General features: G+C 34.3%; 1 protein-coding gene across 3 annotated transcripts in view; it reads left to right on the top strand.

Annotated features, from left to right (window-relative positions):
- Positions 1-18,297, top strand: part of LOC121030809 (ankyrin-2-like) — a 554,568-nt gene that overhangs the window by 185,550 nt on the left and 350,721 nt on the right. For 2 of the 3 annotated variants that reach the window (XM_040475659.1, XM_040475667.1), the window contains exon 2: positions 2,298-2,358. The exons of the other annotated variant lie outside the window; for it this stretch is intronic. Coding sequence is in view for 1 of the 2 variants with exons in the window: in XM_040475667.1 (XP_040331601.1) it covers positions 2,338-2,358 (21 nt within the window). In the remaining variant the exon portion in view is untranslated. The remainder of the gene's footprint in view (positions 1-2,297; positions 2,359-18,297) is intronic. 3 annotated transcript variants of the gene reach the window in all.

Raw genomic sequence — 18,297 nt, 5'->3', positions numbered from 1 at the left:
GGAGACACAGAATGTGAAGCAGGCTCCAGGCTCTGAGCTGTCAGCACAGAGTCCAACACAGGACTTGAGCTCATGAACTACAAGATTATGACCTGAGCTAAAGTTGGATGCCTGACGGACTGAACCACCCAGATGGCTTAATTCACTGAATTTTTAATGTAAATTTTAAGCATTCTTTTCCAATTATTACAAATTAAAAGGAGACCTTTAGAATATTATGAAAAACTGGATCTTAGTAGAAAAAAGGAATGAAAACAGAAGATAGGATGTTACAATAGAGACCTAGCATCAGAGAGACAATGGCTAGAATCCTGGATCAGCACTGATCATTTGTGAACTTGCTCAATATAGACTCTGAACCCATTCCTCATGGGCTTAGAGTGCGTAATATTTCACATGGCTATTGTGAGACTAAATGAATAAATGTATGTAAAACGTTTAAAGTCAAGACATGGCCTTCTTTCAACAAAGTATAAAACCTACCACCTTTTGAGTGCCAGCCTTATGCCAGGAGCATCTCTAATCTTCCAACTAAGCTCATTTCATGAGAAGAACTAAGGCTCAGAGTTTAAGCAATTTTTGCAGGGCCTATAGTTAGCAAGTGGCAGAGTTAGGCCTCGAAGCCTGGCCAATAAGATTCCAAAGCCAGGCTCTTTCTGTTAAACTGCAGTTCACATCCTTTGACCTGAATATTCTGTGTGATTGAAGCCTGCTTTTGAAATGTGGCTCAGGAAGTCATCTTAATCGTCCTCACTGCCATCAACTCCAGATTATTCTGCGAATCATAGTCTGTCTGCCTAATTTTATTAACTTCTATAGTGGGGATACTCAGGAAAAATTGGTGCATTTTCCTTATAGTTTTAAAAATTGTTATGTAATCAGAGAAATGACAGAAAATTTAAAGAGCCTATAAACCCTAAAGAGAATAAACACAAAATAAAAGAGGAGGGATTAATAAGATTAATATGTATCAGAGAGAAAATGCAAGAAGAAGATCCTGTTGACAATTGAAGAAGAAAACGTATTAAATATTTAGAAATGAGCTTAGGAAAGGGTGTGCATGGAATATACAAAGAAAACTGAAATGCTTTTTTTGGGAGATGAAAGGAAAGATCGAATAAGGGATGGATGAGATGGCAAACAATTGTTGTGGTTGTCAATTCATGTAATCTATTTATAGACTGAATGCCCTCCTCTTAGGCCTTATTGGACCTTAAGGAATTAAACTCAAGAAATTGATACTAAGCTTTATTTGGAAAACACATAGGCATGAATCTAAAAGTATATTCTGGAAGAAAAAGAAAAAAGAGCAACAAAGAAGGATATATCCTACCAGATATAGCAAAACACATAAATCAGCAAAAATTAGGACTGAAGATGAGTGGAGCTGAAGAGATAAAAAGAATACACACACACACACACACACACACACACACACACACACACATACAATACACACTCATACTTAAATTATTTTTATAGAAATTTGGCAGTATTTAAAGTCATTAAAAAGATAATGGCTAACTAAATTTGCAGACCTTGAAATGACATGCATGAACTCTAGGCAGTGGCATGGAAAATAATTATAAACAATAATAATTAAGAAGAAGAATACAATAGTTTATATTTACAGTGTGTTAGATATGCTAGGTTTAAAGAAGTACATACTTAACATTCATGCGAGGATTATATTTACCTGTTAAACTGAGTACATGTTCATATTCATAGATTTAAAGGAGAGAGAACGTGAATTAATAAGAACAGTGTTGAGTTCAGATAGTGGAGTAAGAATGATTTTTGTTGTTCCTAAAATTCTTTTACTGTTTTCATATTGTTTTAACAATAAAAGTTTTAATATTGGTTATGTAAACTTTTATGTAGAATATGACCAAAGCATCAAAGTATTGTTTGGCATATTAAACTTGAACCAATAAAGACAGTTCTCTAGTACGAACACAGGAGTTTCATCTTGTTCACAAGTATCATGAGCATGTCAAATCTACTAATGTTGCTTAAAGTTCCCTATGATTAGATATTTTCATAATTTCTTAAATCCGTTCCTCTTATATATGCTATTTTTCCATCTTTTCACTAGCTTTGTTTGCCTACTTTTCTGGGCGCTTAAAATACTTACATATTTTTTTGTTTTGCTCTTTTGCATTTATAATAGAGTGAGTTTTCTTATAAAGTAATTTTTAAGTGCTACTACAAACCTATTTTTATTAGAAATGGAAAAACTCTTCTTAATAATAAATTAAAATGATTTCAAACTTACGTTTCCTTTTTTGTTCTTTTAGGTAAGTAACTGAACAGGGACATGAAGAACTGATATTTCAAATGACAGCCATGTTGCAAAAGGTACTTTTGGTATTTTAATATCACTGTAAAAGTAATCCTATCGAAAGATATAGAGGTTGGAAAGTAACTAAGTACAATTTTGGCAAAAATAATTTTTTATGTAAACAGATTTAAAGATGTTAGAGCTTTAATAATATTTTAATTACAAAAAATGTAATATTGTCAGTATTACAGGGGAGTAGAAAGATAAAGAGATTGATCATTTTGTCAACATATTGACTGGTGGAAAGAGGGAGGTTGGGGACCAAGTTTGGTGTAATAGACAAAGTGAACACATTGGGATTTGTGCATCAGAGTCATCTATTTTCTCTAAGGGATTATGGTTTCTTGTCTGTTATCAAAACATTATCTCCAGGATTGCTCATCAAATTGATTGCTCTAAGCTTGTCAATAGCGCAGTTTGATTCTGGATAATTTAAATAGATTGAATCACTGTGGAGAACTCTCCAGATTCTATTTATGTAAAAAAAAAAAATGTTTTTAAACAGAAGGGAGGGAGGAAGGGAAGAAGGAAATATTACACTTAGAGAGAAATAAAGAATATAAAAATTCTCAGTTCTGAATATCTGTCACATGCATGGTTTGTGGAAATCTGATTTTTTTAAGTCCCAAATCTCATCTAGAAGAATCTCTTTCTTCTCTAGAAGAAATCCTTAAAATATTGTAGAAACTATCATTGTCACAGGGGAAACAATTGCATTATGAATTGTTAGACGAGCTGTGTGATACCATTAACATTGGCAATCACACAAAAGACTGTGATATTTTAGATGCACTGAACCATGTATTGTCCCTTTGTACTAAATTAACAATTCATTTCAATAAGCAGAAGATACATGAGAATATCAGAAGAAGAGAAATCAACTCAAATATAAAATAACAATAAAAAAACTTCTCATTTTGCTTAAAATTTTCTGAAGGATCTTACAAATCTCAGGACAGGTGCCACTGAAGAGGCCTAATGTGAAGAGAAATTTGAAAAAAAAAAATTGGGGGAACAACTTTATACTAGGAAGTTTACTTTTTTTTTTTTTTTAATTTTTTTTTTCAACATTTATTTTTGGGACAGAGAGAGACAGAGCATGAACGGGGGAGGGGCAGAGAGAGAGGGAGACACAGTCGGAAACAGGCTCCAGGCTCTGAGCCATCAGCCCAGAGCCTGTCGCGGGGCTCGAACTCCGGGACCACGAGATCGTGACGTGACTGAAGTCGGACGCTTAACCGACTGCGCCACCCAGGCGCCCCGGAAGTTTACTTTTTTAATGATCATTTAATTAGCATACATTTTCTCTGCTTTGTGGCTATTCTTTTGTCAAATGAGACCTGGGGAATTTTATCAATACCGATAATGAGAGCACTAATCAGCTTGGGCTGTTTTTAGAAAGGGCAGATATTACCCTGTCATATTATAGTAATATGTTATGATACAATTTGCTTCACTTGAGGTACAGTGAGGCTTCCAAGTGTAAATGCCAAGTCAGCAGTTGGATTGATGAGTCTTAGAAACTCAGAGAAGAGATCTGTGGTGGATTTTGAGAATCATTGTCTCACAGTTCGTAACTAAGACCGTTGAAATAAGTAAGCCACTTTTGTAGAGACTATAGTGTGATAAAGATTTGAGGACTAATTCCAATACTTGAAAGAAAGGTGAGACTAATGAGTTGACAGAGTGTCAAATGTTACTGACAGGTCAAGAAACATGAAGGCTTCAATAAACCCATTAGATTTTCCCATGTGAATGTCCTTAGTAACACTGGCAAGGGAAGTTTTGGTGAAGTAAGGACAAAAGCCAGATTGGAGGTGGATTGAGGAATAAATAGGAAGTAAGGACATGGAGTTGGCAAAAATAATAGCTCTTTGAAAAATTTGTCTCTGAATAAAAGTGGAGAGAATCCAGTAGCTGGACAGGGATGTTGGGATGAGAGAGAGCCTTGAACATGTTTAAATGTTCATGGGAATGGTGCAGAAGAAGGGAAGAAACGAAGGTATGGGTTTCTTGAGAATGAAGAAAGGGCTGGAGTAGGCAGTGCGGGAAAAGAGATTACCCGTACCTGGTGGGAGGATACCTACTTCAACATAACTAAGGCAGGGACAGGAGGGTGTGCACACATACAGATAAGCTCATAGACTTGGTATAATACTTATAAGGAGTATTAACCATGGTTTCTCTTTTCTCTATGAAGAAGGTATGGCCAGTGCAGTTAGGAAAGTTTTTGAGGAAAAGAGGAAAGCTGGAAATAGTGTTTGTAGAGAGTAGAAGGGGAGAGGGAAAGTTGTGTTGGAGACTAGGTTGTTAGACTAGGCTGGTATCAATGACTGAGAATTTGTAGTTTATCAGATTCTCTGAATTTTGCAGTGGTCTTAAGATTCCAATTTGTGAACTTGCCAATTCAGTCAACCTTTGTAGATTGTGACAAGCCTTAGGTGGTATAAGGATTTATTGAAACCTAATAAATGATTACCTTCTTTCATAGAATTAGGATGGAACCATATTTGAGGACATTCATCTAAGTGTGGTCATTTCCCTTAATTTTCATGAATATATACTATGTATATTTGTAAATGTACTATATGCATGAATATTATTTTGAAAAAAATCAGAAATCAAAGATTTTCTGCTTCAAGGAAAGGGATCAGAAAGATAGTGACTATTCTTTTTCAGGTCCTCAGTTTTGGTGTGTATTTCCTAATGACACTATTTTCATGGCAAAATTTAGGATCACTATTTGACTTTGAAGAAAAGATTCCTTTTTTTAAAATCCAAAGTTTGTGTCCTATTTGCCATGACCGAAGAGAGCCTGTTGTCCCTACTCAGGCGTCAATAGCTTGGCACATTCTTCCTCTTCTGGCGAGTATCCTTTGGATAGTCAATTAGACTGTGAAAGTATTAAGTGGGTCCAGAAGATGAAAAACTTCAGTTTGTTGACTTTGAATTGTAAGACTGTTATGTTAATATGCACATTTAACTAGAAACTCTAAATTTCCATTTCCCATTTTGATTTTTAAGAGTGTTTACTTGAGGGCATAGAGCCCTTTATTAGACTGAAGAGATCTTCTAGTTCAGGAACTTTCAAATGTTTTTTTAGCTGCAAAACCACTTTGAAAATTAAAATTTGGTATAAACAAAGATAAAAAGAGAACTGTTCTGGTTTCATTAGGCATGGGGGATCTTGGATCCACCTATAGTCACCACCTCCTTCTCATCCCACTTTTGGGTAGGTCTTCTGAGACCTCACCACTGAACCTTGGAATATTGAAAATTAAAATTCTAGGTGATCACAACTATACTGAATTTCATTAAAATATAAAATTTTTAAGATAAATGGTGGTTTGCGGATAATTTTGTTCTCTGATTAAAATAAGCAGGTTACTGCCTACTTTGACCCAAGTCATATAATTATTTTATAATGCTAATTTTAGTGATAATAGATACTAATTTTGGCCAAAGAAATTCCATAAAAACCATTTCTAACTATGTTTCAAATCTGCGGTTGAAAATGCCAGGCACTCCATTTAATTATGTTTGCTGGTCCGGATGACCAAAGTTTGTAAATGGGGAGCCCTTTGGTAAGCTCATGAATAGAACTGTTCTTTATTGTTCTTGAATGATGGACATATGACTACGGTAGAGAGGATTTAACTGCCTTGATCTTGAGCCACCATGAAAGTGTGTAAGTTACCAAGATGGTACTCTTCCATTATGGTATGACTTTGCCTAGGGCTGACAGTATTTATAGACATGGAATTGAATATTTTCGAGAGAATAACAGTACCCTGTCTAGTTGGAAACTAGAACATGGATAAAACAGATACAGTAAATGGTCAAAAGAAGGCTAAATCGGAGTATGTGAACTTGCTAACAGAATTATAAAGACAGACTAATAAAACCAATTGGGGAAGTACTAAACATATGATATGTGACACATACAATACCGAATAGTTTATTTGTGTTATTTTTAATAGTTGTAGCAACCCAGTAAAGTCGATATTATGACTTGTTTTTATATTGGATGGAACAGAGGCTCATGGAAGTTAAGTGGCTTGTCCAATTTGCACGGTAAATTACCAGCAAATGTGGTAGAGCCAAAATTTTGCTGGATCATTTTATTTCAAGACCAAAGTGGCCTAATGAAGTCAGATCCAACAGCCTGCTGGGATTAGAAGTAGCCGAAGTTTTGAAGGGAAAGTTCAAAACTGTTACAGACATAGCAAGAAGAGGCTTGTTCCTCCATGCCAGAGAGTGCTGCCCAAGAAGTTAAATACTTCAGTGGTTCACTGAGAAAGAAGTGGCTCTGAGAGTCCAATGAGGGTTTGTGTCCTTAGAACCTACTGCCTTTTTAATTGCCTCAAAGAGTCCTCCCTCTAAATAACTGTGGTGATTAGAGGACTATCTCTTCAAGGCTCAGGTCACTTGGGGCTTATGCCAAAGAGAGCTCTGAATATAGAGATCAATGGGATGAGCTCTGGCTGGCTGAGGACTCCCTGTGGTGTCCCTGACTTTGGAAGCCTGGCCCATTATCCTTTCTTTCATTCCAAGATTCATTTCCTGGGGAAGGAGAAGGAGCTCAGTTCTGGATTATGTCCCTGACATCTTCAATTCAAGTGTATATCCCTGAATCATACATTCGAATCTGCACTGGTACATGAAATCTTGTTCTAGGTATAGAGATACAAGTAACAAAAGGAAATGGGAATAATTAAAAGGGTTAAATAGGACATCATGTGAGCCAAATATAAAATTTACAGTCCTGAGTGTTTACATTTTTTTCAAGGCTTGTTTAAATATGTAGGGCTTAACTAATAATAATAATGATAATAATAATAATAATAATAATAATAATAATAATAATACAACAACTTTAAAAAGGGGCACTTGGGTGGCTCAGTGGGAAGAGCATGCAACTTTTGATTTCCAGTTCATGAGTTTGAGTCCCATGTTGGGTCTAGAGATTACTTAAATTAAAAAAACAAAAACAACAAGAAAACCTTAAATATGTAGGGCTACTGGGAGAAAATAGCAGAGACTAATCTTTTCAGGTATTAGGAAATAGAATAACCTACATTGACATGACTATTGATAATATGTATATTTTTGCTTGCCTGTGATGTCAACATTTTTTTATACTTCAAATTGTGCCAATGTATCTGTTCATGGAAATCATATGTAATATTTGAGACATTTCCTCTGGTAATGGAGTATTGGTCCTTTGTTTTGATCAACAATTGTAACACGGTTTGCTTAAATTTAGTTAACCCCAAACTCTCAAGCTCTGTGTTTTTGGGGTATTTTTTCCTGAAGAACATATATAATTGAGAGAACAATAGAATTACATTTGCGCATCTTAATCCATTTCAATGTTACCAAACCTTCAAATAAAAATGGGGGCTTTAGGGGCGCCTGGGTGGTGCAGTCGGTTAAGCGTCCGACTTCAGCCAGGTCATGATCTCGCGGTCCGTGAGTTCGAGCCCCGCGTCGGGCTCTGGGCTGATGGCTCAGAGCCTGGAGCCTGTTTCGGATTCTGTGTCTCCCTCTCTCTCTGCCCCTCCCCCGTTCATGCTCTGTCTCTCTCTGTCCCAAAAATAAAATAAACGTTGAAAAAAAAATTTAAAAAAAAAATGGGGGCTTTATAGTCTCTTCCTCTCAGTTCTTGTGACCAGAGAAAAGAATGCTTTTTTCTTTCATTCTGTTTCCTCTTTTGTTATGTTTTGGTTTTGGTTAAAGCTGTTTACAGCTGGCATACCCCCCCTCCCTTTTTTCTGTTCTTGTGAAAAAAGGAGAAAATGAAGACTCAGTAAACCAAAGCACTACTAATGTTTCTAAGTACTACTAATATACCAAGAAAAGAACATAATTTGTGTGTGTGTGGGGGGGGGAAGTGTTCGCTCTATGACAAATTTTCCTCCTTCACAACCGGAAATACTCCTTCACTCTGGTCAGTCTATGTACAACAGAGACTATGTAGAAAGGATTGGTATCAGATAAAGTGAACAAAGCTCTAATGAACTAATTGATTACTTACTTTTTTTCAAAGCAAAATTTGCCTCCTGCTCCCATAATTCCTCCATTTAACTTGTGTAAATTATAATTCTAGCAAAGCTAGTAACTATTACAGTTGTTAATTGGTCACGTAATTAACCACAGACACAACAGTAAAATTTATGTTAGTTTTGGTGGTCAACCATATCTTTAGTGTTTTAAGTTTTTGTAACAAATAAACAACAGAGTAAGCAAGTTCTTCTTGGGCTTCTCCCACCGTCCCCCCACCCCCCAAAAATTAACATGAATCACATCAATTTCCAATGTCTGAGGCCACATGCTTAGAGGCAAAGCATATGAGGAAAACAGGACCTTACCCTGATCTAAAGCTGAAAAAACGGATCTCACAGAAAAGAGCATGCCCTTCTTAGCATGCATCTGGCCCTTTTCATTTTGCTTTCATCAGCTGGGGCTGTTCAGTGGTGCAAAGAAAACATTGTAAAATGCTTACAGCTTTTAGAAGTGCTTCTGAACTCTTCAAATAATGGTAAGAGTTGCAAATCTTATAGGAAGAGCCTATCACAGAAAAGCTTTATTCAGCTCCACGGGGAATGGTGAACTTCAGTTACTGAGAGCTGCTCTAAAGTAAAATACTTATGATAAGGAGGTACTGGAGTATTCATTGTGGTAAAGCTTAACGGGAACAAATGTGTGTTTCATTGCATGTCTAAATCTAATATCTGTAAAGGGTGTCTATGGCCGCCAGCAGAAAAGGAAAGAGTGAAATTTTGCAGATGGATAAAAAGGAACTTTGAATAACCAAGCTTAGGTTTTTGGCAAAAATCCAATGCACTGGGAATTCTCTAGCAAAATGGGTTGAACTTGGCAGATCTACAAATATGCATATTTCTACTCAGAACAATCAAGCAAACATAGAGACTTCCAGAGGAACTAATTATCTTTGTCTTTTTTACCTTAGAAAGAGGGTCATATTTGGAAGACAATTAATTGCTAAGAGATTTTAGAAGCAACATTTAAAAAATGTTGAAAGAAAAACCTATATTTAGCCTTTTTCAAAAATGTTTTTAATACCCCTTTGTGCTCCCAAAATAATTTATCATAATTGACAGAAGCCCAAGCCATATGGGTTTATAATTTGACGACTTGTATATTTTGCCATTTGCCTTTTGAGTAAAAGGAAAATTCTATTTCAATATCTTTTGTTTTTCTTGCTACTTATTGCTGTAGCTTTATCATTATGAAATGAATCAATGCAGTCAATTTTCTAAGTATGTATCTGTACAAGACAAACCCTGTCTACTGACTCAGATTATTTACATTCCAGAAAAACAAGCTATAGAGGAATATATATGAACGTATCTCCAAAAAGTATTTTCTGGAAAACATTGCCATGTGAAAATGTACTGTATATATTGATATTAACATATAGTATATGTTTTATATTTGATTATATGCATATAAATAAATTGGGTGATGACTTGGTTTTTCAGTATAAAATATTATAGCAATTACAACTAATTTGACCCTGTGTTCTAAATTCGAATATAGGTATTTTAACTATTTTATTTAAAAAATGAAATCATACAAAATAGTAGAAAGAACTGATTTACTTAAAATGTAAATCTCTGAATTTCACATGTTGTAAATTTTTCAGTTATAATTGGGGTATTACAAAATGTTTGGGCTAAAAATAGAAAAATTAAGAGAACACTTATTTTTAAGAGTGGACTGGTAGATAGAGAGCTTTTTAAATAGAATGAATAAATTTCTATTTTCTGAGGTAGAAAGATGTCAAGGTAAGGAAAAGAAAAAGAAAAGAAAAGAGATAGGACACCGTGTGTGAATCTATTTCCATCATAAATATCTGTGCATAGTTCTAGAAAATATCTGAAGGATACTACACAGTTAATTGTGGTTACCTTTGGTAAATAGAACTCTGTGAGTGGACACAGGAGACTTTCACTTTTATAAATGCATTTTATACTGTTTAGATCTTTTTTTCAATATGTATGTTTTCACACACACAGACACACACATATTTTTATTTAAGGCAGTATGTGTACATATTTAAAGGGCTAACACAGTGAAAAAGACTACTGGTCCTGACTTGAAATTTACTAACCATCAAAAGTAAATTGATCTGCTTATTTTATATCATTATTGTGAGAATTATTTGGCATTACGAGTGAGGAAGGGAAGATTAGTTCTTTTTTGTTGTTGCTGTTAAATATGAACACTAATAGCCAGAAAATGGAGCAGGTCTACTGAGACAATTAGGCTGAGAATAAATAGATCTGGTTGACTTTTGTAGAAAGTATAGAGTTAAGGTAGTGTTGTTATGAGATTAACACTGACATAACATTGTTTCTCTTTGTAAATATTGCCCTGAAAGGATTGAAATTAGGGAGTCACAAAAACATCCACATGGTAGAAAAGATTGTTATGTGATAGTAAGAAAATACATGTCATTAGCCTTTGTTAGTGAGTGAAACAAAAATAGCAATTAGGTTCTCCCTCCCCCCCCTCCCCCATAATACATGTGGAATTCTGGTTATGGTCCGTCAGTTTCACCTACTATAAATCTACATTAAAATTCCATACAGCCTGTATCCTTCAGGAATACGGCTAATTTAAAATTTTTTATTATAGAACAGGCGTGCATAACTCTTATGCTACTGTTATAAACTTCCTAGATTGTGTGCATATATCTATATCTATGTATCTGTGTATCCCTTTAGCTGATGAGTATTTCACATTTGATTTTTATTATTATTATTTTCTGCTTAATGAAATTTATGAGATGAAACAATTTAGTAAAGTTATCAACTGTGTGAAAAGTTTAGTGAATAAACAAACTTGATTAACAAGAGACAAAAATGAAGAACAATAATGGCAAAGTAGTAGCAAACCTAAAATATCATAGAAGCACTATGTTAAGATTTTTATTTTATTTTATTGTTTATTTATTTATTTATTGCACCAAGAACTTGGTGAGAACTTTTTATTTTTGTCAATTTTATGTAACAACAAAATGAGAGAATTATCAATATCCACTTACCAAGTAGAAGGAGAGTGAGGAACAGAGCATTTAGAAAATCATCTCAAAGTCCACTAATCCTTTAAGAAGAGTGTGGGAGTGATACTACTTTGTCTTCTCTGGATATCGCAATAGTGTGAATAACTGTTGAGTTTCTGCCATCTACTGCAAGGCACTGGCCTAGCCCTGGTGAATTCCACCTCCACCTTGTCAGTGTTACATTTCTATATTTCCATGGGCGCTCCTTATCTTTTCTTCTTATGTATATTGTTTGACTTAAATTTTCCTTGTGGAGAACAAAGGGATTAAAGTTATTCCAACCAAGATAACTACAACAAAGTTGAGGATTAAGCAGTTAGCCAATTCACTTGATGTCCTTTTTGTTTCAGCAGAATAAATCATGTTGCTCAGCCTCTTGTATATTATGGGCATTTAATAAATGTTGCATAACTGGAGGAATGAATACATTAGGATGCTATTACAAACCTCATCAGTATACTTCATGATTCTTTTACTATAGCGAAACCAGAATCCAACTCTAGAATTTATCACTTAAGTCTTATCTATAATTTTAAAAAATGCTGGGACACCGAACAGTTCTGTAGTTCACGTAGGTTACACGGATTAGCAATCGAAAATAAAGCGGCCTAACCCACATTCCTATAAAATTAAAAAAAAAAATTACGTTCATTTGTTTGATGGAAACTGGAAGTGTATATATCAGATAAGTAAGTAACAAGGGGTGGGGATTCTCCTTTTGAATTAACCATTTGATAGTGCCTTATAATCACCTACAGATTAAGATTACTTGGATGACATGGGCTCAAATATTGATGGTCTCTTAGATATATTGAATTTTGTGTGGTTCTATTACCTTTTCTCAGTGAGTGTTTGTGTAGTTGATTGGAAATGTGCTCTTGGCTAAGCCTGAGTGTATTTGAGACCAGGTCAACTGAGTGATTGACTGATCCTGTCAACAATATGATTTTTATATTTGCTTTCAAAATGTAGACACAAATGTCTGGTATTTTGTGAACAACTCAGTAATGAATGTCTTTCTATTTTAGTTAGTGCGTTTTACAAAATATTCCATACCTAGGGGCTGTGTCTCAGCATCCCCCAAGAAAAGCCATTGGTTTTATCATATATCCTGTGAATCATGGGTATAAATTCAATACTTTTTTTTTATTGTGGTAAAAACCACATAACATTATCAATACAATTTTAAACAAAGTCTAACGCTACTTTTGTACTTACTATACTGTCAATGACACCAAAAAGAAGCTAAAGTTGTCTCTATATAATTTGTTTTGCCAAGTTATTCAGATAAAAAAAAGAAAACCAATATGTACATAAAATTTGTCAATAATTTTTTGAGTCAGCTAGAAAAATAGTTCACCTTTCTGAAGCAAGTTAGCTAAGAGCATAGTTATGTAACTACTGTACTAGCGATTATGTCATGTTAACAAATTTGGATATGGCATTTTATGGATATGTGGGCACAGTATTTATGGCTCAGGGGAAAAAAGTCCATTTTTAATGAATATTTTTTCAGTAACATAAATTTGGGAAAAAGGAGAAATCACTTATAAGGTCTAAGAATTTCCAAACAGGACTGCCCCACTAGTTCAATTGGTAGAGCATATGACTCTTAATCTTGGGGTTGTGAGTTCAAGCTCCATGATGTATCTAGACCTTAATTAAAAAAAAAAAAAAAAAAGAATTTCCAAACATACTTCCTATTAAGAGATGACCAAAAACTTTGATACTTGATATAAAAGCATTGCTTTATAAGCCACTCATTTCTACTTCAGCTTCCAAACAAAATTCCACTGGTATAATATCAAATGTAAGAAAAACCATTTAGCTGCCAATTTATTTTGAGGGGAGTGGGGAGAGGTTATATTAGGATTTTATTTTTTCTGTCCCTCTCATTTTCTTCCATGAAAAGCAATTTGTCTTTTCAGTGGGGATTCCCAAAATGTATATTCTTAGAAGAGTAACATGGAAAATATCCCACAATTCAGAGAGCTGGATAGTGGGTGGCCCATACTACGGTTTCTAGAAGACTGAATTTGTAAATAGCCTAATTTATTTTAATATTATGAAGAGCAAGTCAGCCATGTGACCATAAGTGGAGTAGAGATAATGTATTTGTAAATTAAATACTTTCCAGTTTCTAGAAATAACTACATCTAGGAAAACATGATTTAAAAAAAAATACTGGACTGGAAATCCAGTGAAGTCTCTAAGGTTTCTTCCAGATCTATAATTCCATGATATATTGTGTCAATCAATGATTGGACCAAGACATACTACATAGGCCCAGGGTTGCCTATGTAACAATAAAAGAACTATTATTAGCTTGCATAGTACTTTACATAGTTGTTCACATCTATTGTTGTTAGGTTCTTCCCATTGTAACTATTCAAATTATTTGTAACATTGGAATAATGCTGTATTAAACATTGCTTGAACTAAGTATGTAATATTAAGTATTTATACAAAAGGCCAGTAATAGGCACTTCAATGTCCTTCAGCAATATAAACTTTTATGGCAAAATGCAGCTTGTTGTAAAGGTTTTTGAGCCATATAATTCCTTTCCCTGTTGAATAAAGTCATTATCATTCCCACTTTCTAGCAAGGTAATGAAAATACTGGGAGGATAAGAGATTTGTCCAATATAATATATCCTTAATAAAAGTTTTTTTAAAATAAATACAATCCCTATCATTCTAAAAACAAAAGAGGTAAAAAGGAAGGAAAAGAGAGATGGAGGGAGAGAAAGAATGAGAAAGTGAGACTTCAGTATATCATAGGAGCACTTTATCAAGTCAGTATTAATCCTTTATAATATAAATGGCATATTATAGGGTTGGAACATTGATTTTTTTATTTTGTGCTTTTTACCTATTTTCCTAAAACTGTGTTTTTTATTAGAATTATTTTTTTTTTAATTTTTTTTTAACGTTTATTTATTTTTGAGACAGAGAGAGACAGAGCATGAACAGGGGAGGGGCAGAGAGAGAGGGAGACACAGAATCTGAAACAGGCTCCAGGCTCTGAGCCGTCAGCACAGAGCCTGACGCGGGGCTCGAACTCACGGACCGTGAGATCATGACCTGAGCCGAAGTCAGACGCTTAACTGACCGAGCCACCCAGGCGCCCCTAGAATTATTTTTTATTAGAATGTATTTCAAAATAATACATTTTGAAAAATATATAGTCTTGAATTTTTCTCCAGTTAGATTATGGATTCTATAGGAGGTCAAGACCTTGAATTCTCTAATTGCTTTAAAATTCACTTCAGGGTGCCTGAGTGGCTCAGTCGGTTAAGCGTCCAACTCTTGATCTTGGCTCACTCAGATCATGATCTCACAGTTCATGGGTTTAGCCCTGCATTGGGCTCTGTGCGGACAGCACTGAGCCTGCTTAGGATCCTGTCTGTCTCCCTCTCTCTCTGCTTCTCCTCTGCTTGCTCTCTATCTTGCTCCCAAAATAAAATAAATAAATAAATAAACGTAAAAACAAATAAAAAATCTCTTCATATCCTCTGTCCTCTTCATCTGTATTGACCTCTTCTGTAAATTTGTTAGATATGTATCATAAAGTTGTACAGATATACTATTTTTGTCTAGTAAGTTGAAAGTCCTACTTGGAAACCATAAAGAAATTGTAATACAGTACCTATAGTGGAGTTTGAAAAGAAATTCAAGCGTATAAAAATGGGACAGTTTGGTATGAAATTTAGCTATAATTGCATCTTCAAGATATGTTTTAGATATAATTGCGTCTTCAAGATATTTTTTTCTCCATTTATGTTTTATGTTAGGGATCATTTCACAGATGTTCACCCTGTGTTCTTTTCAATTGAAATGTTTGATTGCAATACTAGCTGACATCTTTAGTGCTTACTTTCTGCTAAGGACCTCAGGTGCATCATACTTGGAGGTATAGTTTTATTATTTTGTGCTTTTTATATTTTGTATTTTGCATTTTGTAGAAGTGGAAGTTGAGGTGAACATGGCTATATAACTTGTCACATGAATTGTGGCATAGCTAAGCTTCCAACCTACCCCTGTCTGATTTCAAAACTCATGATTTTACTCATGAAATCAAACTGTGTCAATATATTGAAAACTGTTACATGTACACATAATGATGAAATGTTCATTTTTGTTACCGTTATTGCATACAGTTATTTACAGAGTCATCATACGGTAAAGTTAGATATGATTGCATAAGCTATCTAATGTGGACTACAAAATGATTTTTTCCATACCTGCTTGCTTTTCTTTCTGTGAGCTGAGGGAGAAAAGGTCCAAGCACATGTGTATGGAGACTGAGAAGGAATGGTACATGCTATTTCCTAAAATTTAGAGATGGAAGGGGCTTTAGAGAACTAGTTCAACTCCTGTTATTTATTTATTTATTTATTTATTTATTTATTTATTTATTTATTATTCTCAAGTTAGTTAACATACAGTGTAGCCTTGGCTTTAGGAATAGAACCCAATGATTCATCACTTACCTATATCACCCAGTGCTTAGCCAAACTAGTACTCTCCTTAATGCCCATCACCCATTTAGCCCACCCCACCCCAATCAACCTTCAGTTAATTCTCTGTATTTAAGTCTCTTATGGTTTGCCTCCCTCTCTGTTTTTATCTTATTTTTCTTTCCATTCCCCTATGATCATCTGTTTTCTCAAATTCCACGTATGAGTGAAAACATATGATATCTGTCTTTCTCTGACTGACTTATTTCACTTAGCATAATACCCTCCAGTTCCATCCATGTTGTTGCAAATGGCAAGATCTCATTCTTTTCATCACTGAGTACTAGTCCATTGTATGTATGTATGTATATATATATATATATATATATATATATATATATATATATATATATACCACATTTTCTTAATCCATTCATCTCAACTCCTGATTTGAATTCTTGTCTCACGATTGAAGTGATAGTCTAGGTAAGAACATAATATTTCCTTCATTGGAGGAAAAATTTGTTGAGAATACATGAACATGTGAATTTGAAGATGAATTCTACTCTTGGAAACCTTAAGACAACACAGTCTAATATTAATGGTAATGACTGGTGCCTCTGAATCCCAATGACTGCTGCTTTCTTCTAAATAGTTACTGGAAAATATATCTAGAGTAAAGTTTGTGGCTAAATTTAGGGTTCATATTTTCTGATTTTCCCAAGATAATAAGTCTTTGACTTCTACTGAATTGAACTGAGTTATAGTAATTAGATTTTGATTTCTTCTCTAGTTATTATTGCTCTCTCCACTTCCTTGTGTGTTTTCTAGAGAGAACTCCTTCGGAGCAAGAGCCTTCTCTGCTTTCTTAGCCTCAGGATCCTCAGTGAAACACTGGGAGAGTTCAGTAAACATCCTGGGATACACATACAAATGATAAACGCCGAACCTGATCTAATGAAATCCTTACTGAGAACATAAGACCTGATAGGGCAATAAGACTCAAAAGAGATGTTTTTTTTTTAAGGATAAGTTAAAATTCTCAAAGAAAAATACAGGATGGAGTGTGTCTTGCATAATATTTTGGGGTTTTAAAAACTTGTAACAAGATGCTATGAATTATTTTTCAGTTTGTGTTGGGTTTCAATTTTGTGTTTGCTTTTGCTATTTAGGCTTTGCAATTTGGTTTGTAGGCACATGACTTTGCTTAGTGTAATTAGTAAGTATAAGCATACTTAGTATAACAGTTGCCTATTATCACCAAATTTGATATCTAGAATATCAAAGATTAATATATGCAACTTTTTTTCTTTCCTCCTACTTTTTAATGTTTTTAATTGAATTTAGATGTTTCATTGAGGAAGCTGATGTGTGTGATTCATTAAGACAAGAAAGTTATTCTTAAATTATCTACTAAACATGTTTGTTTTAGAGATCAAACAATACTTTTAGCTCATGGACTCTAAATGTTATAATTTCTGAATTAATAAACCAGTCACGTGAATCCCTAGTATTTTTGTGTTCTGATGCAGTTTTGCAAAGAAAATGGGTTAACATTAAACCCAATAGTTTATGAATATACATAATAAAAATCTGCTTTCGATTTGGTTATTGAAGGTTAATGCAGTAAATGTACAATTGCATCTTTATCATTGAGCAGGTCTGTGAGCTTCAGTAATGGAAAATTAGAAGAATGTGGGGTTATTTATCAAAGTCATCTTTGATATACATTATAATTATATACCTAAGCTATAATTATGAAGCAGAGGAAATTGATCTATAAAGACTTGATGAATAACTAATGCATAAATTAGAATTTCCACCTTTAATCTGTTAAATATTTAAGCACTTCAATGAAATATCTGTAGTTTATGCATATTTTGTGGCATATTTGGATAGCAATGTGACTGAGAGTGAAAGTGTCAACTTTCACTAAAACTATAATCTCTTTCGTGGTCAAGATTGAATCACTTTCATTTTTCCATTCCTAGCACAAAGCCTGACACATTAAAAAAAGTAAAAAGCAAAAATCTTGATTACACATTTGTCAGGTTGAGCAAATAAATGATTACTTATGAGAAGATCTTCAACTATTATAATAGCATCAGGATTTCCATTCAATGTATTTTAATGAGTAATTCAGTGATCCAATTTCCTATCTTCTTACTATATACAAAGTACTATGAAAAACACTTCTGGGACGCCAGGCTGGCTCAGTCGGTAGAGTGTGTGGCTCTTGATCTTGGGGTCGAGTTTGAGTCCCACGTTGGGTGTAGAAATTACAAAATAAAATCTTTAAAAAAAAATAAGAAAAGCATGTCTATGGAATTAACATGACTTAAACAGGACCTTGTTTTTAAGGAATTTGTACTCAAAAAGGGAATATATAGTGACAACTTAATTCC

The sequence above is a fragment of the Herpailurus yagouaroundi genome, unplaced genomic scaffold (assembly GCF_014898765.1).
Source record: "Herpailurus yagouaroundi ecotype Mexico unplaced genomic scaffold, PumYag 28, whole genome shotgun sequence".
Taxonomy (NCBI): Eukaryota; Metazoa; Chordata; class Mammalia; order Carnivora; family Felidae; genus Herpailurus; species Herpailurus yagouaroundi.
This window is presented reverse-complemented; position numbering and strand designations above follow the sequence as displayed.